Genomic DNA, 15,156 nt, shown 5'->3' with positions numbered 1-15,156 from the left:
GCAGTATAGGCCACTCATCACAGGCAAGGGGGGTTTGGACCTGCTGCCTTGGCCTAACCCTGAGCTACCCTCTGCAACCCCCAGTACCCATGGGCCCTCTGCTAGGCCGCAGCCTGGGGCTTTCCAGGCTGGAGCTCCCCAGCTCCTCAGCCTTTCCCCAGCCCTGCTCCACTCAGGTACCCTGTCTCTAGCTCCCTTCTCTCTCTGAAGGCAGAGAGAGACTGCGTGGCCTCTGGCTCACAGCCTTTTTATATAAGGCCAGCTGTGGCCTGATTGGGGCGTGGCCCTCCTCCAGGGCAGTTTTAAACCCCTCAGGGCAGGAGCGGGTATCCATCCCGCTACACTTCCCCACAGTCCAGGCAGCCCTTAGTCAGTGAACAGGTCTTGACCAACCTTGATTCCGACAGGTGGCCCAGCAAGTCCTACTAGCCAGTCGCCGGTGTAGAAATGTGGTGAGAGCCGGGACCTGGCACACACTCCGGTACCGGTGTGACGATCATGCGCCACATTTAGCAGAACGCCTGGGGCACCACCGGTGCCTTTCAGTGCGAGCCCAAATGCTGAGCATGTGCGGTGTGATTGTCGCCGTCCCGGTCCCACAATATTAGAGAGACAAAATGGGGGAGGGGATATCATTTATTGGCCCAACCTCTGTTGATGAGAGAGAGGCTTTCAAGCTACACAGAGCTCTTCTCCAGGGCTGGGAAAGGTACAGAGCATCCCAGCTCCATACAAGATTAAGGAGTGAACACAGATTTCAAGGGCCCATTCAAGGCAGAGAGGCCCGTTAAGGCCCCTGCAGTCACAGGACACAAAGAGGGGTTGGTGGGCTACCGATTGCTGTAATAAGCCATGAATCCAGGCTCTCCGCTCAGACCAGGATTTCTAGTTGTGACGGGTTGGATCACAGAAACCCCCTTGGGAGCTGCCCCCTGATGTGCTGAGACTACCTCTGAGCCTCTTTTCCCTGCCAGCTTGGGACTTCAGTGCCCTGCCTTGTTTGAGCTAGACATGCTAGCCTGCTGCAAACCCAGGCCCAGGTCTGAACCACATCCCCCAAACGCTGCAGGCTTAACTGAAAACAGCTTAAGAACTGCTCCTGTCTCCAACACTCAGATGCCCAGCTCCCAATGGGGTCCAAACCCCAAATAAATCCGTTTTACCCTGTATAAAGCTTATACAGGGTAAACTCAAAAATTGTTCACCCTCTATAACACTGATAGAGAGATATGCACAGCTGTTTGCCCCCTTCGCCCAGGTATTAATACATACTCTGGGTTAATTAATAAGTAAAAAGTGATGTTATTAAATACAAAAAAGTAGGATTTAAGTGGTTCCAAGTGATAACAGACAGAACAAAGTGAATTACCAAGCAAAATACAATAAAACACGCAAGCCTATGCCTAATACAGAAGGAAAACTGAATACAGATAAAACCTCACCCTCAGAGATGTTTCAATAGGCTTCTTTTACAGACTAGCCTCCTTCTAGTCTGGGTCCAGCAATCACTCACACCCCCTGTAGTTACTTTCCTTTGTTCCAGTTTCTTTCAGATATCCTTTGGGGTGGAGAGGCCATCTTTTGAGCCAGCTGAAGACCAAAATGGAGGGGGTTCCAGCGGCTTAAATAGACTCTCTCTTGTGGGTGTAAACCCCTGCCCCTCTCCTATGCAGAATCCAGCTGCAAGATGGAGTTTTGGAGTCATATGGGCAAGTCACATGTCCATGCATGACTCAGAACTTTACAGGCCGAGCTACATTCCCAGGGAAGCTCAGATGTGGATTGGCGTCTTTCAAAGTTCATTGTCAGCTTAGTGTTTCTTGATTGGGCACTTACTGAGACTAGTCTATTCTCAAGAAGCTGCCCAAATGCTTCACTGAGGCTACTTAAAATCAAACAAGTACATAGCCAATATTCATAACTTCGAATACAAAAATGAGACATGCATGGAAATAGGATGAATATATCCAGGAGATCATAACCTTTGCAGAGATATGTTACATGGCGTATCTAGCATAAAACTGTCATGGCGAGGCTCTGGAACTGCTCCCCATGAAGCCAGGCAGGACTCTGGTGAAGTCTCCTCTCTCGGAGCAGACTGTCCCCGGGCAAGGAGCTCACACGGCTTCACCTTCCTGGGTCTGACCTTGGAGCATTCAGCATCCTCTGCCCCTCCATGCGCTTCCCACAGCAAGTCCGCCCAGGCGGGGTCCTGGGGAAGCCAGAGGGTCCTGCACCCCCACTTCGCAGTCAGACATGACTCTCAGCCAGCCAGTAAAACAGAGGTTTATTAGATGACAGGAACACGATCTAAAACAGAGCTTGTGGGTACAGAGAACAGGACCCCTCAGCCGGGTCCACTTTGGGGGGCAGTGAGCCAGACACCCACGTCTGCACTCACTCCATGTCCCCAGCCAGCTCCAAACTGAAACTCTCCAGCCCCTTCTCTCCCTTTGTCCCTTTCCCAGGCCAGGAGGTCACCTGATCTCTTTGTTCTCCAACGCCTTTGGCTGGCACCTTTGTAGAGGAGGGGCCCAGGTCATTAGTTGCCAAGAGACAGAGTGTCGGCCATTTTCTGTCCAGACAGCATCACATCGGCCCTCTAGGGCTCTACAACATTCACACCCCCTTCTCCCACCACCTAGATACTTAAGAACTGCATAGGGGAAACTGAGGCACCCACCCAGTATTCAGAGAAAACATTAAGAACAGTCCCACTTCGTCACAAAAACGTATGCCAGTTATGTCATATTTACATTCATAAGCATATTTCTGTAAAGCATTATGGGGTGCAACATCACACTAGTTAGGAATTTAAACTCCCGGGCTCCTCGTTTGAAAGTGTTGGGCAGGTTTCCGTTGAGGAGGAGGAAGGAGAGGTCAGTTATGGAGCGATCGCTTTGTGGAAAGTGTTCGCCCACTGGGGACGGGGTGGTTTTGTCTTTTGTCATTTCCCTTGAGAGCTCATTTGCGAGCGCAGGGACTGTCTGGCTTCACCCACGTGGTTGTGATGGGGGTGTTTAGTGCGCTGGCTGAGGTTACACCACATGTTGTGCTAGGCATGGGCAGGACCCATGGACCTTGAACGATGTGTTGTGGGGGGCGCTGATCACTGCAGCGGTGGAGATACGGCTGCAGGTTTTTCATCTGTTGTTCTGGTAGGGTCTGGTGCCGCTTTGAGTTGGTGGGTCCATACTGTGGATGACGATCTCTGTTGAGGAGCGGCTGCCTCCCAAAAGGCAGGGGAGATGAGGTGGCGGGCTGGGGTGACGGCGGGATTTGGATAAGGGCATTAAAGTGACAAACAATCGTGCAGCGCTCACACAGCAGATGCAAGTGCGATCGGAAGAAGGTCGGGGTCTGTAGTCCCATTGAACAGAGAGAAAAACTGAGGCACGGGCAGAACGCAGTTAGGGCTCGAGGTCAGACAAGGTATCAGTGGCAGAGCTAAAAATCGAACCCAGGAGTCCTGGCTCCCAGCATCCCCCTGCTCCAACCGACTAGACCCCTCTCCCCTCCCAAAGCAGCGCAGAACCCAAGAGTCCTGATTCCCAGCCCAGTGCACCACCCGCTCCTTTCTTCTCTGGTTCCCCTCCCCGATCCCTAATGCCCGCAGTGCATCCCCGTCCCCATGCCCTGAGCCGCAGGGCGCACCCAAGGCACGGCAGCCGGCCCCTGCTCCCAGAGGGAGGGGTTGCAGGGCCCTTCCCTAGACCGCGTTGTCCCTGGCAGCTCGATCGCCCTGTCCCAGTCCCGGGGCGTCGGGCAGGAGGCTGAGGCAAGTGTTGGCGCGGGCGCACTGCCCGTTGTGCCGCTGCCTGTGCCGGACGTAGCCGCGCAGGTGGGCTCGGCACTTGCGGTGCAGCGAGGCGTAGATGAAGGGGTTGTAGCAGGCCGAGCTCATGGCGACCAGGTGGCAGGAGACCTGGGCCAGGTTGATGTAGCGCTTGCCCAGGAGGGTGAAATCGGGGTCCAGGTCCCGGAGGAGGTTGAGGACCTGCAAGGGCAACCAGCACACGGCAAAGACCAGGACAGAAACCACCAGCAACAGGAAGGTCTTGCGCTTCTTCTTGTCCCACCGGGCCTGGCTGAGGTTGGCCGAGCCGGGCAGGCTCCTCCGGCGAAGGTGGGCCGAGATGAAGCAGTAGGAGACAGTGACGGCCAGGAGGGGCACCACGTAGGAGAGGAGGAGCATGGCGCAGGAGTAGGCCAGCCTCTGCCTCTCCATGTGCCTCCAGAACTCCTCGCAGATGATCAAGTCGTGTCCGATGGGCCGCAGATCCACGTAACTGGTGTGCCAGGCGGGTGGGGCGGCCAGGGCCAGGGCCAGGGCCCAGATGGTGGCCACCACCAGGCCGCAGTAGCGCAGGGCGATGCGCCGCTGCACGGGGTAGGCCACCACCACGTAGCGGTCCACGGCGATGGCCGCCAGCGAGAGCACTGAGACGTAGACGGTGGCGGCCTGCAGCAGGGCCACGGCGTGGCACATGGCGCGCCCGAAGAGCCAGCCCCGCCCCTCGAAGGCGTAGGAGGCCGTCAGAGGCACGCAGGTCAGGCACATCAGCAGGTCGCCCAGCGACAGGTTGCCCAGGAAGAAGTTGGTGGCGTTGTGCAGCTTCTTGTTGGCGGCGATGCAGCCCACCAGGAAGGCGTTGCCCAGGCAGGCCACGGCCACCAGGAGGCAGTAGAGGGGGATGAACAGCGGCTTGAAGTGCAGCAGCAGCTCCAGGCCGGCGAAGAGATCCTTGGGGTGGCTGGTGTTCCCCGGCCCGGGGCTGCTGCCATTGGGCTCCATGGGGTCACCCTGGGAGAGAGGGATCACAGTCACCCATGGGTGGGGGATTCTCAGTGCAGGAGCACTGGCTGTGGGGGGAGCTCCCTGCTACACCAGTCCCAGCCTCTCCCAGTAGGGGGCTCTGAGGGGCACTGGCTGTAGGAGGAGCTTCTGGCTACTCCAATTCCAGCCTCGCCCAGCAGGGGGCGCTGTGGGGAGTGGGGCAGGAGCTGGCTGTGGCGGGGGCTCCCAGCTACTCCAGTGTCAGCATCTCCCGGGGGAGGAGGGGTGGGGCTGGGGTTTTAAAGTATCTTTCATCTAAGGACCTGGGAGTGCTACAGACTGACGGAGGAAGCCTCCCAAAGCCCCAGGGAGGCAGGAGTGTGACTGTTGTTCAACCAGTCTAGGCTGGCTGCCAGCCCCTCTGCGCTAACCACTGGACCCCGCTCCTCTCCCAAAGCTGGGCATAGAACCCAGGCGTCCTGGCTCCCTGGTCCCCATACAGCCGTCTAGCCGGCCCGGAGCACGACTCAATCAGCCGCGCAGTCTCTGCCTGGGCGCAGTTTTCCCTCTAACTCGCGTTTTCAAAAGACAAAGCAGCGGGTGGGGGTGAGTCTCCAGCTCCACATGGGGGTGTCTCCACACCACCACCCCCAGAGCTGGAGAAATCCCCCCACTCTCTGGCCAGTTGGGGGGTGTTAACCAGCGACTCCTAGAGCCCCCCGAGATCACCGCCCCTGCTCTGGCTGCATGGAAAGGAGGGAAGCATCGCCCCTCACATCCTGCCAGGTGGGAATGAGGGAGCCCAGGGAAACGAGAGCCTATGGAACCGATTGCGTTAGCAGCAAAGCCCCTGGGGCCCTGCCCCGAGCCCCAGACCCGTCTCAACCCAGAGTCACCCCGGCTCGGCTGCAGTCGCTCTGGATTAGCCCCAGAGTCACCCAGGCCAGGGTCAGGCTCACCCGGCCAAACCTCAGCCCCCAGGTGTAACAGTGAGGAGAGAGCCGGGGGCGGGGAGGGGTGGAAACAGGAAACGGGGTATGGGAGAGATTCAGTGGGGTGAGCGCAATAAAAACGCACAGACAGGATAGATAGATAGATAGATAGATAGATAGATAGATAGATAGATAGATAGATAGATAGATGTGTATGGTGATGCATGGATAGATAGAAGGTGGGATGGATGGTAGAGGGGTGCGTATGGGATGGATGGATCGCAGGGGGATGGATGGATGGTAGAGGGGTGCGTATGGGAGGGATGGACCGCAGGGGGATGGATGGATGGATGGTAGAGGGGTGCGTATGGGAGGGATGGATCGCAGGGGGATGGATGGATGGATGGTAGAGGGGTGCGTATGGGATGGATGGATCGCAGGGGGGTGGATGGATGGTAGAGGGGAGTGTATGGGATGGATGGATTGCAGGGAGGTGGATGGATGGTAGAGGGGTGCGTATGGGATGGATGGATCGCAGGGGGTGGATGGATGGTAGAGGGGTGCGTATGGGAGGGATGGATCGCAGGGGGGTGGATGGATGGTAGAGGGGAGCGTATGGGATGGATGGATCGCAGGGGGATGGATGGATGGTAGAGGGGTGCGTATGGGATGGATGGATCGCAGGGGGTGGATGGATGGTAGAGGGGTGCGTATGGGATGGATGGATCGCAGGGGGTGGATGGATGGCAGAGGGGTGTGTATGGGATGGATGGATCACAGGGGGGTGGATGGATGGTAGAGGGGAGCGTATGGGATGGATGGATCGCAGGGGGATGGATGGATGGTAGAGGGGTGCGTATGGGATGGATGGATCGCAGGGGGTGGATGGATGGCAGAGGGGTGTGTATGGGATGGATGGATCACAGGGGGGTGGATGGATGGTAGAGGGGAGCGTATGGGATGGATGGATCGCAGGGGGGTGGATGGATGGTAGAGGGGTGCGTATGGGAGGGATGGATCGCAGGGGGATGGGTGGATGGTAGAGGGGTGCGTATGGGATGGATGGATCGCAGGGGGTGGATGGATGGCAGAGGGGTGTGTATGGGATGGATGGATCACAGGGGGGTGGATGGATGGTAGAGGGGAGCGTATGGGATGGATGGATCGCAGGGGGGTGGATGGATGGTAGAGGGGTGCGTATGGGAGGGATGGATCGCAGGGGGATGGGTGGATGGTAGAGGGGTGCGTATGGGAGGGATGGATCGCAGGGGGATGGATGGATGGTAGAGGGGTGCGTATGGGATGGATGGATCGCAGGGGGGTGGATGGATGGTAGAGGGGTGCGTGTGGGAGGGATGGATCGCAGGGGGATGGATGGATGGTAGAGGGGTGCGTATGGGATGGATGGATCGCAGGGGGGTGGATGGATGGATGCTAGAGGGGTGCGTATGGGATGGATGGATCGCAGGGGGGTGGATGGATGGATGCTAGAGGGGTGCGTATGGGATGGATGGATCACAGGGGGATGGATGGATGGTAGAGGGGTGCGTATGGGATGGATGGACCGCAGGGGGATGGATGGATGGATGGTTGAGGGGTGCGTATGGGATGGATGGATCACAGGGGGATGGATGGATGGTAGAGGGGTGCGTATGGGATGGATGGATCGCAGGGGGGTGGATGGATGGTAGAGGGGTGCGTATGGGATGGATGGATCTCAGGGGGGTGGATGGATGGTAGAGGGGTGCGTATGGGAGGGATGGATCGCAGGGGGATGGATGGATGGTAGAGGGATGCGTATGGGGTGGATGGATCACAGGGGGGTGGATGGATGGTAGAGGGGTGCGTATGGGATGGATGGATCGCAGGGGGTGGATGGATGGTAGAGGGGTGCGTATGGGAGGGATGGATCGCAGGGGGGTGGATGGATGCTAGAGGGGTGCGTATGGGATGGATGGATCGCAGGGGGGTGGATGGATGGTAGAGGGGTGGGTATGGGAGGGATGGATCGCAGGGGGATGGATGGATGGTAGAGGGGTGCGTATGGGATGGATGGATCGCAGGGGGGTGGATGGATGGTAGAGGGGTGCGTATGGGAGGGATGGATCACAGGGGGATGGATGGATGGTAGAGGGGAGCGTATGGGATGGATGGATCGCGGGGGGATGGATGGATGGTAGAGGGGTGCGTATGGGGTGGATGGATCGCAGGGGGGTGGATGGATGGTAGAGGGGTGGGTATGGGGTGGATGGATCGCAGGGGGGTGGATGGATGGTAGAGGGGTGGGTATGGGAGGGATGGATCGCAGGGGGATGGATGGATGGTAGAGGGGTGCGTATGGGATGGATGGGTCTCAGGGGGGTGGATGGATGGTAGAGGGGTGCGTATGGGATGGATGGATCGCGGGGGGATGGATGGATGGTAGAGGGGTGCGTATGGGGTGGATGGATCGCAGGGGGGTGGATGGATGGTAGAGGGGTGGGTATGGGGTGGATGGATCGCAGGGGGATGGATGGATGGTAGAGGGGTGCGTATGGGAGGGATGGATCGCAGGGGGATGGATGGATGGATGGCAGAGGGGTGCGTATGGGATGGATGGATCGCAGGGGGATGGATGGATGGTAGAGGGGTGCGTATGGGATGGATGGATCGCAGGGGGATGGATGGATGGCAGAGGGGTGCGTATGGGATGGATGGATCGCAGGGGGATGGATGGATGGTAGAGGGGTGGGTATGGGATGGATGGATCGCAGGGGGGTGGATGGATGGTAGACGTGTGCGTATGGGAGGGATGGATCGCAGGGGGGTGGATGGATGGTAGAGGGATGCGTATGGGAGGGATGGATCGCAGGGGGATGGATGGATGGTAGAGGGGTGCGTATGGGAGGGATGGATCGCAGGGGGATGGATGGATGGTAGAGGGGTGCGTATGGGAGGGATGGATCGCAGGGGGATGGATGGATGGTAGAGGGGTGCGTATGGGAGGGATGGATCGCAGGGGGATGGATGGATGGTAGAGGGGTGCGTATGGGATGGATGGATCGCAGGGGGGTGGATGGATGGTAGAGGGGTGCGTATGGGAGGGATGGATCACAGGGGGATGGATGGATGGTAGAGGGGTGCGTATGGGATGGATGGATCGCGGGGGGATGGATGGATGGTAGAGGGGTGCGTATGGGGTGGATGGATCGCAGGGGGGTGGATGGATGGTAGAGGGGTGGGTATGGGGTGGATGGATCGCAGGGGGATGGATGGATGGTAGAGGGGTGCGTATGGGAGGGATGGATCGCAGGGGGATGGATGGATGGATGGCAGAGGGGTGCGTATGGGATGGATGGATCGCAGGGGGATGGATGGATGGTAGAGGGGTGCGTATGGGATGGATGGATCGCAGGGGGATGGATGGATGGCAGAGGGGTGCGTATGGGATGGATGGATCGCAGGGGGATGGATGGATGGTAGAGGGGTGGGTATGGGATGGATGGATCGCAGGGGGGTGGATGGATGGTAGACGTGTGCGTATGGGAGGGATGGATCGCAGGGGGGTGGATGGATGGTAGAGGGATGCGTATGGGAGGGATGGATCGCAGGGGGATGGATGGATGGTAGAGGGGTGCGTATGGGAGGGATGGATCGCAGGGGGATGGATGGATGGTAGAGGGGTGCGTATGGGAGGGATGGATCGCAGGGGGATGGATGGATGGTAGAGGGGTGCGTATGGGAGGGATGGATCGCAGGGGGATGGATGGATGGTAGAGGGGTGCGTATGGGAGGGATGGATCGCAGGGGGATGGATGGATGGTAGAGGGGTGCGTATGGGAGGGATGGATCGCAGGGGGGTGGATGGATGGTAGAGGGGAGCGTATGGGAGGGATGGATCGCAGGGGGGTGGATGGATGGTAGAGGGGTGCGTATGGGAGGGATGGATCGCAGGGGGATGGATGGATGGTAGAGGGGTGCGTATGGGAGGGATGGATCGCAGGGGGGTGGATGGATGGTAGAGGGGAGCGTATGGGAGGGATGGATCGCAGGGGGGTGGATGGATGGTAGAGGGGTGGGTATGGGAGGGATGGATCGCAGGGGGATGGATGGATGGTAGAGGGGTGCGTATGGGAGGGATGGATCGCGGGGGGGTGGATGGATGGTAGAGGGGTGCGTATGGGATGGATGGATCGCAGGGGGGTGGATGGATGGTAGAGGGGTGCGTATGGGAGGGATGGATCGCAGGGGGGTGGATGGATGGTAGAGGGGAGCGTATGGGATGGATGGATCGCAGGGGGGTGGATGGATGGTAGAGGGGTGGGTATGGGAGGGATGGATCGCAGGGGGGTGGATGGATGGTAGAGGGGTGGGTATGGGATGGATGGATCACAGGGGGGTGGATGGATGGTAGAGGGGTGCGTATGGGAGGGATGGATCGCGGGGGGTGGATGGATGGTAGAGGGGTGCGTATGGGATGGATGGATCGCAGGGGGGTGGATGGATGGTAGAGGGGTGGGTATGGGATGGATGGATCGCAGGGGGATGGATGGATGGATGGCAGAGGGGTGCGTATGGGATGGATGGATCGCAGGGGGATGGATGGATGGTAGAGGGGTGCGTATGGGATGGATGGATCGCAGGGGGGTGGATGGATGGTAGAGGGGTGCGTATGGGATGGATGGATCGCAGGGGGGTGGATGGATGGTAGAGGGGTGCGTATGGGAGGGATGGATCGCAGGGGGATGGATGGATGGTAGAGGGGTGCGTATGGGAGGGATGGATCGCAGGGGGATGGATGGATGGTAGAGGGGTGCGTATGGGAGGGATGGATCGCAGGGGGATGGATGGATGGTAGAGGGGTGCGTATGGGAGGGATGGATCGCAGGGGGATGGATGGATGGTAGAGGGGTGCGTATGGGAGGGATGGATCGCAGGGGGATGGATGGATGGTAGAGGGGTGCGTATGGGAGGGATGGATCGCAGGGGGATGGATGGATGGTAGAGGGGTGCGTATGGGAGGGATGGATCGCAGGGGGGTGGATGGATGGTAGAGGGGAGCGTATGGGAGGGATGGATCGCAGGGGGGTGGATGGATGGTAGAGGGGTGCGTATGGGAGGGATGGATCGCAGGGGGATGGATGGATGGTAGAGGGGTGCGTATGGGAGGGATGGATCGCAGGGGGGTGGATGGATGGTAGAGGGGAGCGTATGGGAGGGATGGATCGCAGGGGGGTGGATGGATGGTAGAGGGGTGGGTATGGGAGGGATGGATCGCAGGGGGATGGATGGATGGTAGAGGGGTGCGTATGGGAGGGATGGATCGCGGGGGGTGGATGGATGGTAGAGGGGTGCGTATGGGATGGATGGATCGCAGGGGGGTGGATGGATGGTAGAGGGGTGCGTATGGGAGGGATGGATCGCAGGGGGGTGGATGGATGGTAGAGGGGAGCGTATGGGATGGATGGATCGCAGGGGGGTGGATGGATGGTAGAGGGGTGGGTATGGGAGGGATGGATCGCAGGGGGGTGGATGGATGGTAGAGGGGTGGGTATGGGATGGATGGATCACAGGGGGGTGGATGGATGGTAGAGGGGTGCGTATGGGAGGGATGGATCGCGGGGGGTGGATGGATGGCAGAGGGGTGCGTATGGGATGGATGGATCGCAGGGGGATGGATGGATGGTAGAGGGGTGCGTATGGGATGGATGGATCGCAGGGGGGTGGATGGATGGTAGAGGGGTGCGTATGGGAGGGATGGATCGCAGGGGGGTGGATGGATGGTAGAGGGGAGCGTATGGGATGGATGGATCGCAGGGGGGTGGATGGATGGTAGAGGGGTGCGTATGGGATGGATGGATCGCAGGGGGGTGGATGGATGGTAGAGGGGTGCGTATGGGATGGATGGATCTCAGGGGGGTGGATGGATGGTAGAGGGGTGCGTATGGGAGGGATGGATCGCAGGGGGGTGGATGGATGGTAGAGGGGTGCGTATGGGAGGGATGGATCGCAGGGGGGTGGATGGATGGTAGAGGGGTGCGTATGGGAGGGATGGATCTCAGGGGGGTGGATGGATGGTAGAGGGGTGCGTATGGGAGGGATGGATCGCAGGGGGGTGGATGGATGGATGGTAGAGGGGTGCGTATGGATGCGTATGGGAGGGAGCCCAGCCTGGCAGCTGTAGAGGCAAATAGCACCTGCCCAAGGTCGGGTTCCGACGCCCCAGCGAGAACCGGCCGAGTTTGGAGCCCAGGCGGTGCCAGCACCTGGCGGGGGCTGTGGGTCCCGGGCTGAATCAGCCCCACTCCCCTCCTCTGCCCCTAACCCTGCCCTTCACTCACAGAACACGCCCCCATCTGCTAAAGCCCGGCCCTGCTGGGGGGAGCCAGGGGGTTTGGGGTCCCCTAGGGCAGGACCCTGTTGATCCCGGTGTGAGATCGCAGCTCCGGGGTCCACCTCTAGGGCCGGGAGCGGTTCACACAGCACTGCCGAAGCCCGGAGGGGCCGGGGATGGCAGGCGGGGCAGCCCCTGGGTTTTGATAGAGCTGGCAGATACCCCCTGTTATCTGCTGTCCCGCCGCACGGTGCCAACCCCCCACCTCCTGCCAGTGCCCCACGGCCGAGGAGCACGACCCGGCTGCAAGTGTCACCGAGTTAAACTCCCCGCCCGGGCAAGAGAATCGCAGGATCCCATTGGCAGAGAGGGAAACCGAGGCACAGAGTCAAGACTAAAACCCAGACCTGCGAGCTCCCAGACCCTGGTCAAACGCTAGACCTCACAGCCCTGCCCGAGCTGGGGAGAGAACCCAGGAGTCCTGGCTCCCAGCCCCCACCTGCAGTAACCTCTCGATCCCCCCTCCCTGAGCTGGGATAGAACCCAGGCGTCCGGGCGCCCAGCGCCACATCCCGTTTTCCAGCCAGGGCAGGTTTCTCCGAGTCTCTCTGGGTTTCAGGACAGCGCCGGAGTAAAAACTTTCCCCACCTCGGGTCCCCTAATCTGCCAATGCACCGACCAGCCCCACAGGAGGGCGGAGCCCGGCTCCCGTGGGGCGCGGATCCCCCCAGCCTCTGCCCCGGATCGTCCCAACTCGACCCCCCTTCAGAACGCTGCCCGGAGCCGGGCCGATGCTGATTGACAGCTGTCAATCACACCCCAAGAGTCCTGCCCCCCCGGGGCTGGGGAAGCGCCGGAGACTCTCCCCGCGGCTCCGTACCTGGGCGGCTGCTCCCGGGGCCGGGGCAGGTTCCGAGCGTCCCCACTGGCTGCTGCGGCTCGTGCGTTGCCAGCGGCGAGCCCGGGCCCGGGCGGGGCTTGGCCCCCCCCCTCCCCCCCCGCTTGGGAACCAGACTCGTTAACTCCTTCAGCGCCGGCTACGCCTTGGGGGGGGGCGGCATACGGGGCACCCCCATCCCCGCAGCGCGGGCAGACGCTACACAGCACCCCCACTGTGCAACCTGTCCCAACAGCCCTGACTGCAGCGTCTACCCCCGGGGAGACAGCCACGGGCGCTGCCATCTTTCCATCCCTCCCTCCCGAAACCCCCCTGCTGCTCGGTAACTCGCTCCGCCAGGGGCACGATCCGCCGGCCAAAGAAACTCACTTGCCACCTCCCCAGTGGCCTCCTTACTCCCTTGGGGGCAGTGCCAGGAGAACAGCTGGCTGGTGCTGCCCCCTGGTGGGATTGGGCCAGGGTCTGTGACCCTGCAGCTGAGGGGAGGCCGGCCTGGGGCTGGGGGACCCTGCTGCCTGTCAGGAGCAAGCAATGCAGGGAGTGACTGGAGCAATTGTCGCGTTGTGTCCACACTGTTGCGAGGAAGCTCACAGCAGCGAGGTCCTAGCTCGTCCAGGCTTCCGCCTGAATGTTTAGATACACTCTTTTCCCGAGAGGCAGAAATAGAACCCAGGAGTCCTGACCCTCAGCCCCCGGCCTGCTGTAGCCCCGCCCCACCCACAGCGGAGAAAAGAACCCAGGCGTCCCGACTGCCTGACCACTGGACCCCTCTCTCCTCCCAGGTTCTCGTGGCCCCAAACCGCCGGCCCTGTTGTTGCTACAGCTACATGAGCCCAGATGCAAGAACCTGCCTTGGTCTTCAGCAGTTGCCCCTGGCCACCGCTGCAGTGACATTCCTCCCCCCGCCCTCGTCCCCCCTGAATTCCCGGCATCCTGCCACGGTGACGGTTGTGTGAGGTGCAGGGCAAGCTGGTAAAACCTCAAGGTTTGGGCTGATCCGTTTTTTTCTTTAACCTCAGATATTACCAAATTACAAGCCCGGAAGACTCAGATGCCCCCTCTCCCCACACGCCACCCGCGTCATCTCGCGCCGTGGTTCTCGCTCAGCCAGGGGACAGGTTTCTGGGGGCGGGGGAGCAGTGGGCACGTCAGCTCATTGAGAGATTTCAGTGCAAACCCAAATTTCATACAGACAATGACTGATCGTCAGGGCCGGCTCCAGGCACCAGCCTACCAAGCACGTGCTTGGGGCGGCACCTGGAGAGGGGCGGCGCTCCGGCCGGCTGGGGAGAGTGGGGCCGCCCTCCCCCGGTGCTCCAGCCAGCCGGGGAGAGCGGGGCCCCAGCTGGGCTCACCGCCCTCCCCGTGGCGCTCCGGCCGGTCGGGGAGAGCGGGGCCCCAGCTGGGCTGGCCGCCCTCCCTGTGGCGCTCTGGCGGGCCGGGGAGAGTGGGGCCACAGCCGGGCTCTCCGCCCTCCCCTGCCGTGCTCCCCACCGGGGAGCCGGGGGCGGCGGGAGGCTTTTTTGCCTAGGGCGGCAAAAAAGCCAGAGCTGGTCCTGCTGATCGTACAGACAATAACATTCATGCTGCTCTATGCACTATATTCAGCGGTTCTCAAACTGTGGGCTGTGACCCCAAAGTGGGTCCAGAGTTCGTTTTAATGGGGCCGACGTTAGACTCACTGCGGCCCGGGGCAGAAAGCCGAAGCCCCAGCCCCGCTGCGCAGGGCTGAAGCCGGAGCCCGAGCAACTTCACAGGGTCCCCTGCTTGCCCCCCCTAATGCCGGCCCTGAGCCCAGAGGGAGGACACTGACCTTGGGAACTAGGCTTTGGAGGGTCTGTTACCTTTTGGGTCAACATATCTCTGTGAAGATATATCTCTTTTTTTGGCTCTGACTGCCAGCAAGCCAGTGTGGAGAAAAACCTAACTGTGGCTGTCGCTCCATTGCCTTGTACGCAAGTTTGTGAGCAAGTCGTTTGTAAGTGAGGTGAAACTAGGGGGTACACGAGCCAAATCAGGGGCCTGGAAAGTCAGAGAACCATTGATCTAGCTTGTTCCATTGTCAGGGCCGGCACTTCCATTTAGGCTCCAGGATTTGGGGGGGCGGCAATTCGGCGGTGGGGGGTCCTTCCGTGCTCCGGGTCTTCGGCGGCAATTCTGCGGCGCAGTGGGAAAGTCCCCCCCTCCTTCCCCTCCCCGGGCTTGGCTTTTTCTTATGCTAATGCAATCTGCCCGT

At 60.3% G+C, this 15,156-nt stretch overlaps 1 protein-coding gene across 1 annotated transcript; it reads right to left on the bottom strand.

Moving 5' to 3' along the window:
• Positions 1 to 2,152: 2,152 nt before the first annotated feature.
• On the bottom strand, positions 2,153 to 4,795 carry LOC101943936 (prolactin-releasing peptide receptor-like). The gene has a single exon (XM_005314908.4). The coding sequence runs from the start codon at positions 4,793 to 4,795 to the stop codon at positions 3,710 to 3,712; it is 1,086 nt and encodes a 361-aa protein (XP_005314965.1). The 3' UTR covers positions 2,153 to 3,709.
• Positions 4,796 to 15,156: the final 10,361 nt, after the last annotated feature.

The sequence above is a fragment of the Chrysemys picta genome, chromosome 17 (assembly GCF_011386835.1).
Source record: "Chrysemys picta bellii isolate R12L10 chromosome 17, ASM1138683v2, whole genome shotgun sequence".
Taxonomy (NCBI): Eukaryota; Metazoa; Chordata; order Testudines; family Emydidae; genus Chrysemys; species Chrysemys picta.
The sequence above is the reverse complement of the archived record's forward strand: the minus strand, read 5'-3'. Positions and strand labels throughout refer to the sequence as shown.